The sequence below is a fragment of the Sus scrofa genome, chromosome 3 (assembly GCF_000003025.6).
Source record: "Sus scrofa isolate TJ Tabasco breed Duroc chromosome 3, Sscrofa11.1, whole genome shotgun sequence".
Taxonomy (NCBI): Eukaryota; Metazoa; Chordata; class Mammalia; order Artiodactyla; family Suidae; genus Sus; species Sus scrofa.
Genome location: NC_010445.4, coordinates 32,221,788 through 32,231,033, shown reverse-complemented (window position 1 = coordinate 32,231,033; position 9,246 = coordinate 32,221,788). Strand labels below are relative to the sequence as shown.

The 9,246-nt window shown below is 51.7% G+C and overlaps 1 protein-coding gene across 4 annotated transcripts in view; it reads left to right on the top strand.

Moving 5' to 3' along the window:
- The window catches only part of CIITA (MHC class II transactivator-like), a 59,070-nt gene continuing 50,082 nt past the window's right edge, over positions 259–9,246 (top strand). For 3 of the 4 annotated variants that reach the window (XM_021085809.1, XM_021085810.1, XM_021085807.1), the window contains exon 1: positions 259–853. In XM_021085809.1, coding sequence (XP_020941468.1) covers positions 571–853 — 283 coding nt within the window. In that variant the 5' untranslated portion in view covers positions 259–570. The remainder of the gene's footprint in view (positions 854–9,246) is intronic. The other variant, XM_021085811.1, reaches the window with a different exon arrangement.

Sequence of the window (9,246 nt, the reverse complement as noted above, 5' to 3'; positions counted from 1 at the left end):
GTTGCTCTTCATACGTTATCCCATTTAATCCTCCCTACAATTCTAAGAGGTAAGTATAGTCATCATCACTCCACCTTTTCAGATGCAGAAAGAAGAGGCTAAGTAACTTGCCCACTATCAAGTAATCTGGGATGTGAACCCTGGCAGACTGGCTCCAGACCCAACCACTCAACCTCTACGCCTCAATGCCTTCTTGTTATGATACATCTGAAACGGCCTATCACCTTAGAGGTCCTCAAAGAGGCAAGTCCCCTTCCTCTTGATAAATACTGGATTGGCTCTAAAGGAAGCCACAAGGCTGGGAGCTTCTTTGGCTGGTGCACGCAAGTGGTACCCGTGAATATCCATGGGGTCTAAATCAGCCCCCAGAACCCATTTCCATCCATTCATCAGGCAACCCCAGCCTAACATGCAAATGAGGAAATCCTCCTAAGCAGGAATAAACTGCAATAAACTGCAGAGGTTCCCTCATCCTGTTTTTCACTTCACGTTTTGGATGCTGCAGGCCGGGTAAGCAGAGATCCCAAGGCTCTGGCCCCCGGGGAAGCGGCCCTGTCTCCGAGCCCTACCATGAACCACTTCCAGACCATCCTGACTCAGGTCCGGATGCTGCTGTCCAGCCATCGGCCGAGTCAAGTGCAGGCGCTCCTGGACAACCTCCTGGCGGAGGAGCTTCTCTCCAGGGAGTACCACTATGCCCTGCTCCAGGAGCCTGACGGTGAGGCTCTGGCCAGGAAGATCTCCTTGACACTGCTGGAGAAAGGAGCCCCAGACCTGGCCCTCTTGGGGTGGGTCTGGAGTGCACTGCAGACCCCAGCAGCCGAGAAGGACCCCGGCTACCAGGAACCTGATGGTAAGTTGGCATCCCCTTTTCTCATGGGGTTATACCTGGCTCAAGGCAGTTCTCTGAAAGGGACACCCATGTGTGTCCATCTCTCCCAAGCTGGGAAGGCAGACCTGGACAGGAATCAGGGTCTCTGGCTGGACTGGCAGGAGCAGCCTGGAGTCTGTGATGCTGAGCACCTCAAGGAAATACAGTCTGCTTCCCATGCAAAAGTAAACCTTCCTGGAGGCATTCAGCCAAGAGTCTCTCTGGGTCCCTCTCTGAGCCACCTGATATCTTAGGCACAGTGCTGGGTGCCCGTGAGGGACACAGATGGACAGATCAGCTCCTGCCTGCAAGTGAGGAAGACAGATGCAGGTACAATCAATATGTTTCGAAGATGGAGAAATGGATTGCCACAGAACGGAATCTGGGAAGCAGAGTTTCCCGTGGGTGCCTTTGCATGCGTGCACGCACGTGTGTGGGTGTCCGTATGTGTGGGCGTATGCGTGCAAGTGCATGCATTGTTGCGTGTGTGCATCAGTGTTGAGGAAAGAGATAGAAACTGAAAGACGGGGAGAGAGAGAAAGGGAGCAAGAGACAGGAGAGAAAGAGAGAGATGGAGAGAAGGGAAGAAAAGGAAGAAGGATGGGAGGAAGGAGGAGAGAGATAGAAGGAAGAGAGAGTGGGAGAAGGTGGGGAAAGAGAGGCAGAATAGGGAAGGAGTGTCTTATTTTTAAATGATGACATTTGATCTGTCTTAAATCAGAAAAACAAGCCCATACCCTCCTGTTTCCACTCGAACCCTTGGCTCCGCAAACATTCTAGATCTTTCTTCCCACTTTGTAACCTCTTTGTAGAGGTTCTCCCTTTGCTGCAAACTGCATTCTTCCTAAAGACACCTGTTTTTCGCTCTCCTCTATGCAAATCCGTGCTTTCCCAATTTTATGAGCTGGAGTCATAAATTCTAGTCCTTCTTGGTCCTTTTATGGTTTCTAAGTAACTTGAAACTAAGACAATAACAATTATGCACTTTTATTGAGTAGGTACTGTGCGCCAGGCACAGCCTAAATAGTAGTTCTCATAACCACCCAAGCCCTTTGATGATCTCCAACCTTACTTTACACAGAAAGGAGAAACAGAGGCTGCCCAGAGGTGACCGACTCTGGCCCCCAGGTGGGAAGTGATGGGAGCTGGATTTGAAAGCAGACAAGTTTTAGACTCAATCTGGCCTCGAGGGGTTAAAATGCCTTGATGGTTTGGCCATGGGCACAAAGGCAGCATAGGTATTTCTCCAACTTTTTTTTTTTTGTCCTTTTTGTCTTTTCTAGGGCTGCACCCATGGCATACGGGGGTTCCTGGGCGAGGGGTCTAATCGGAGGTGTAGCTGCTGGTCTATGTCACAGCCACAGCAACACAGGATCCGAGCCGCATCTGCAACCTACACCACAGCTCACGGCAATGCCGGATCCTTAACCCACTGAGCAAGGCCAGAGACTGAACCCACAACCTCATGATTCCTAGTTGGATTCGTTAACCACTGAGCCACGACAGGAACTCCATATTTCTCCAACTCTTTTGCCAAGATACAAGTTTCCTCGGGACTGGCTGTCCTCCTGGTTAAATTCTCACCCAGATGGGCTCTCTCTGTTCCTTGGATGCACCCTTTCCTCTCCCACTCCTGACAGACCTTGGGCTTCGTTACCACCGACAGACCTCCCAGACTTCTTTCTTTTTTTGGCTGCAACTGGGGCATATGGCAGTTCCCAGGCCAGGGATTGGATACGAGCCGCAGCTGCAGCAACAATGGGTCCTTTAACCCATTGTGCCAGGCCGGGGGTCAAACCCGCACCTCCTCAGCCAATGGAGACGCTGCAGTCGGATTCTTAACCCACTGTGCCACTGCGGGAACTCCCCAGACTTCTTCATGGAAGTGCGAGCAGCCCATGTGATCTTCTTTTTTTTTTTTCCTTTGCTTTTTTTAGGGCCACACCTGCAGCATATGGCAGTTCCCAGGCTGGGAGTCAAATCAGAGCTGTAGCTGCCGGCCTACACCACAGCCACAGCAACGTGGGATCCGAGCTGCATCTGTGACTGACACCCCAGGCAAGCCGGATCCTTAGCCCACCGAGCGAGACCAGGGATCAAAGCTGTGTCCTCAGAGATACTAGTCAGATTCGTTTCTGCTTCACCATTATGGGAACTCCAGCCCGTGTGTTCGTGATGGAGGTACAGATGCCAACTTTGGGGGATGCCAAACTTCTTCCCTCCTTGCCACGCCCCCTGCCAACTGCAGCCGCCTTCCCACCGAAGGCTGCCCAACACCTCTGCCCCTCCCTCCGCTTCTCTGCGAGGGCTGGTTCCTGTTATTGAACTCCATTTCCTCCCTGGGGACGTAATACATTTATTTCTGATCCCATGTGACTCAAGAAAGGGAACTGGGCTCAGGGCCATGTGGCTTTCAGGAGGCTGGGAGACAGGGAGGACAAATCGCTTCCTGTCCCTGCTGCTTCCCACCCTCCAGGCCTATGACACTCAACCGACCGTAAGGACCTCGGGCAGGTGTGCTGCTGGGGCCAGGGGATGGGAGCAGGCTTCAGAGTGGGACAAGGAGAACCAGGAACAGAGAATTGTGTGGTTTGTAAATAAAGGGCACAGGCTTTAGTTTCACCAGGGATTGGTTCAGAAAAGGAAATCAGGGAGTTCCTGTTGCGGCTCAGCAGGTTAAGAACCCGACTAGTAACCATGACGACGCAGGTTCGATCCCTGGCCTCGCTCAGCAGCATAAGGAGCTGGCGTTGCTGTGAGCTGTGGTGTCGGTCACAGACGTGGCTCAGATTCTGCATGGCTGTGGCTGTGACGTAGGCCGGCAGCTGCAGCTCTGATTTGACCCCTAGCCTGGGAACTTCCATATGCCGCAGGAGCAGCCCTGAAAAAAGAAAAAAAGGAAAGGATATCAGTGGGCAAAGTTTTTATAACTCTCTCCACAACCCTCTTGTGATCTTCACCCTCCACTACTCTAAACGCTGCACTGACTTCCTGTGTCACTTGGAGGAAAGCTCCATCTGGACGCCCCACAAGGCCCTCCATCACTGCTCTGCTCACGTGCTGTCCTTCAGCCTTCTCATCTTCTCCAGAACCCTCTGGCACCCTCGCCACCCCTGGCACGGGCCTGGCACAAGGTCTACCACAGGACCTCTGCACATGCTCTTCGCGTCTGGAACGCTCTTCTCCAGACAGCCTCTTCACCAGCGTCCTTGGATCTTCTAGCCCTTTGATCAGATGTCACCTTCTTGAGGAGGCCTACCCTGACTGTCCCATTTAGAATCGCAAATCCCCCTCCCCGGGCTGAACACCCCCCCACACACACCAGTGACACATTCCCCTTCTATACAACTTACGTTTACATTATGATTGCTGTTCATCATCTGACTTTCCCACTGGAAAATAAGCTCCTTGTGGGCAGGGATCTATGCTTTCATCACAGATGCTCCCCAGATGCTTAACACTGTGCTCGGCAAAGGATGGGTGTGCAATGTTTGTTTGTTGAATATTAGAGTGATGGATGGAGGGATGGATAGAGGGATGGATGGAGGGATGGATGGGTGAATGGAGGAAGGGATGGATGGAGGGATGGATGGGTGAATGGAGGAAGGGATGGATGGAGGGATGGATGGGTGATGGATGGAGGGATGGATGGGTGGGTGGATGGGTGGGTGGGTAGGTAGGTGGATAGGTGATGAGTAGGTGGTTGGGTGATAAGTGGATGGTGGATGGTGAGGTGACTGGTTGATGGATAGATGGATAGGCGATGAGTGGGTGGATGGTGGACGGCTCATGCAGTACCATTATTCTCACTTTACAGATGAGACACTGAGGCATTGGGAGGTTCGTGATTTGCCTCAGTCATGGCCCGGGCAGGGGTGGGGGGGATCTTTTGAGTCCAGATCTATTGCTGCACTTTCTGCTTAGCTGCCTCTTCTGAGTAACCCAAAGGGATCCCATAAATCTACCCAAAACAGGCTAACCATCTTCAAACTGAAACCAACCTGATGATTCAGAAGTTACCTTCAGACATAGCAACGCCTCAGTTGCGATTGTGCAGAAAGCCCACTTCTGGGAACACAACCTTGGGGGTTGACTCCGTGCCACAGAGAACAGCAGGGATGCATCCAGCCCCAGGGAAGCTGGGGCGAGGCCCAAGGGTCCCGACAGGGCTCCATCGCCTCACTGGGGAATCAGTGCAAACACTCAGGGGGTCTTTGGCTTGACAGGGGTGATAACACCTGGAGGGCAGACAGAGGCCAGAGGAGAGAGATTTAGAATGGCCTTGATAGAAAAAGAACCAGGCTGGAAGCTGGCCAGCTCTGCTTCCGAGGCCACGCTCTGCTGCTTATAAACTGTGTGACTTTGGCCACATGACTGGGCCGCTCCGACACTCGCTTTCTTCGTGTCTAAGATGGGAGCGATGACAGACACTTGTCAGGGCTGGAGTGAGGGCTAAGTGAGATGGTAGCTGGGAAACGATCCAAGGCAGTGCCTGAATGAGACACATTACTTGAGGGCAGTGCAGCCAGGAGAACTGGACAGGGGGTGAGACACCAGGGCTGTGCGTCTGCAGTCTCCGTGGGGACTCTCATCACATCCAGATATGACTCCTTCACTGAGGGCTTGAGTGCTGCGTGCTTTCGAGAAACGAGCCAACGATGACCCCCACCCACAGACTGGCACGCTGCGTGAGCACATGGGCTGCGGCCTCAGACAGCCTCAGGGCCCACTGTGACCCCCCTGGCTCCAAGGGATCTGACTGTGAGCACTTCCCGGGACCCCTCTGCGCCTCAGTTTCCCCATCTATAAAACAGAGGCGATACTAGTACCGAGTGGTTTTCCAAGCATTCAGTGACATCACCCGAAATAAGGCAGCTGCATTCCTGGCAAAAGGAATGCTCTTTCTGACTTGTCAGCCTCGAGAGTGGTGTTCGGGGCAACCATCGACCGAGGGGGAGCAGAAGGATGACAGGGGTGGGGGCGACGTCAGACCCAGTGGGCCTTGGGTTTGTGAATGGAGGCACAGCAGTGCCCTTGGGAGCAGTTTTCTCCAAAGCTGTAGGACACCCCTGCTGTAGTTTATATGCTGTCATTTTCTGTGGCTTTCCTTTGTTCTTTTGCTACTCTATGTTTTCGCCATGTGCTATTTCCCCCCTCGAAGCCTCTGTTCTAGGAATCACAGAACGAAAGGCTCCGTCTGGGCTGTTTCCTGGTTCATTGGAAAGGGAGGGACACACCCCAGGCTACCAGGCTCCTCCAGCTTCCTTCCCCATCTGCTTCTTAGGATGCGCATCCCCAGTGCCAGGACCAGAGAGGAGAGAGTTGGCACCCTCCCTTCCCCCTCCTTCCTTTCCCCAAACCCATCCCTGCTCGGATCCCTGATCTGGGAGCCTCCTTTGACTCTGGGAAGATGTGTTGTTGAGGTCAACTCGTTTTTTTCATCTTGAGCTGCTTCCCGGCCAGTGGGACCCACTTCAACTCCCCCTCTCCAAGCTGCCGCAGAAGGAAAAGTACCTGCACCGGAAGCTGGCATGTCCCATGGGTTTTCCCAGGCTGACCAGCAGCCTGTTCTCCGAGCCTGGTGCCTGACCCAACCAGGGGCTGTTTCTGTTCCCTGTCATTACCTTGAGCAGCTCACCTGTGTCCTTACATCTCTCCAGCCACCCGCCCATCCACCAACCTACCTGCTCTCAAACATACCCGGTCTACCTACCACCTACTAATCTCTATTCATCAATTTATCAGCTTACATTACTATCTACTTTATCTACTTATCAATGTATCCATCTTCCCTTTATCTGATTACCTATGTATTTATGTATCAACTTACTGACCTGCTTTCCTACCAACTAATCCATTTATCCATGAATGGGCACAGGTTCCAACCTGCCTAATTTGCCTACATACCTCGAAGCCTCTACATACCAGTTTTCTCCTCTCTCTTCACCTAGCTCTCCACCGATCTCTTTTCCTTTCTTTTCACCTCCTTCCTTCTCTCCTCCTAAATAATTTATTTATCATCTACTAGGAAGACTGGGGTGGGGGCAGGGGTAGGTATAACAAACAAGCATAGCTAAAGACACAACTTACACAGGGAGGACTTTGGATCCCTTTGGAACTTGAGTCTGCCTTGATCATTCAAATCCAAACTCCGTCCATTTGCTCCACCAGTCCTGGAGTCGTGTCTTTTAAATAAGAAAATGAAATGCTGGGTCCCAGACATTAAGGACTTTGAGACTTCATCAGAGGCAGCAGGGGCCATACTCATGAAATAGGAAATTCACCATGTATTTGCCAATCTGTGACACGTTTGCTAAAAATGAGTGAGGCAGAAGGTTGTTCGTATAGCTGGAAGGGTGATGAAAGTGGGACCTCAGGCCACGAAGGATGGTGAAAATACAGCCCAATGGGAGGAGGCAGGTGTGTGGTTTCAGGGCAGGGGGTGGGGTGGGGGGTCTGTTTGAGCAGAGGTAGGGCCGAGCAAGGTCTGTCTGGGGAGATGGCAAGCTTTCTGGAATGCTAATCCTACTTGTAAGATCAGGTTCTCCCTATCTCCTGTCCTTAATACTTGGCAGAGAACTCCAGGCTGGTAACTTTAACAGTGCTTCTGCCCGTAACTTTGTCATGCTGCATTCCCTTGAGACAAAGAAATTCAGATGCCCAGGGCAAGGCCAAGAGGGCCCCTCAGTCCAGAGGGAATTGGCTTTATTTGAGGGAACCCTGACCTCAGAAGAATAGTCACCACTAGGGGAGTTTTGAAGAGGTACATCAGCAGGAATGCAGACTTTATTTATTTTTCAGCTTTATCATTATTATTATTATTATTATTATTATTATTATTAGTTTCTGGCTGCACCCATGGCATATGAAAGTTCCCAGGCCAGGGGTCAAATGCTGGATCCTTAACCCACTGATCAGGGACCGGGATGGAACCCATGACCCAGCAGCGACCCATGCTGCCACAAAGACAACACAAGATCCTTAACCTGCTGTGCCACAGAGGGAACTCCCAAGATGCTTTAATAGGGAGAAACCCCAGGGTTGGCTTAATTCCTCAGGCGCCTCCTTGCCCTGCCCACTCAGTCTGGGAGGCTTGTCACCCCACCTCAGTACCAGCCAGCCCTTCTCCTCTCCTCCACTGCCTCTGCTAAAACGCAGGCCCCCATCAGCTTCCAGCTGGGTACCACATTAGCTCCTCTGATGTCTATACACGATGCCCTCCTTGTGCCGATTTTCAACCTCTGCCACCTGTTGAACACACAGCTCAAACATATCACCACCCTCCTTAGGAACCCATGTTGACAGGGCATGACCAGAGCTGGGTCTCAGGAAGTGTGAGGAGAGGGTGAAGGTGAGAGGACAGGAAGAGACCAAGTAGCAGACTGCAGCTGTGGCCCAGGTGAGAGATGACGGCATCCATACAGGTGCACCCAGGCCGGAGTGACTTCCATTCCAAGCTCGGCCCCGCCATGAGGCTGAGTCAGAGCTGTCTTGGCCATGGCCACGGGAGCCGGCTCCCTCCGAGGCCACAAATGTGGCCTCAGGAGACTGAATGACCAGGTGTGCCTCTCCCTGGGCATCAAGTCAGAGAAGATGAGACTTCTTGGGACCTCTCATATTCATCATGTCTGTTTTGTTAGCCCGATATAGCAAGACTGTTTCAAATTGACTTTCCACATTTTCATTTGTCTGTCTACTTCCCCTCCGGGGTTTCTGAAAGCAGCAACAACTTCAAAAATGATCACCATACAAATATAGGCATCACCCTCCTCATTTCACACGTGGGGAAACTGAAGCCCACACCGGGGAAGTGAGGGGTCCAAGATCAGCCATCCGCTAGTACCCGAAGGAAACAGACCACCGCTCTTCTCACTCCCAATCCAGTGTTTTTCAGTACAAATGCTTGAGGCACTTAAGTTTGTTTCCCAAATGTTATCCATTTCCATTCTCATGATTTCTTCATGCCATCTAACCATTCATTCCTAGCTGGACAGGTTTTTCTTGTTTGTTTTTTTCAAATTACTTTTTTTTTTTTTTTTTTTTTTTTTTTGCATTTTAGGGCCGCACCTGCAGCATATGGAAGTTCCCAGGCTAGGGGTCAAATCAGAGCTGCAGCTGCCGGCCTACGCCACAGCCACAGCCATGCCAGATCTGAGCTGCATCCTCCACCTACACCAGAGCTCACGGCAATGCTGGATCCTTAACCCACCAAGTGAGGCCGGGGACTGGACCCACATCCTCATGGATAGTAGTCAGGTTCGTTTACGCTGAGCTACAGTGGGAACTCCTAAACTACTCAAGTTTTTCGTTCAACTTCATTTTCCAAGGGGAGTTGATGTCCACCATAAATGAAAAAGAATGGCACGCACAGAGGG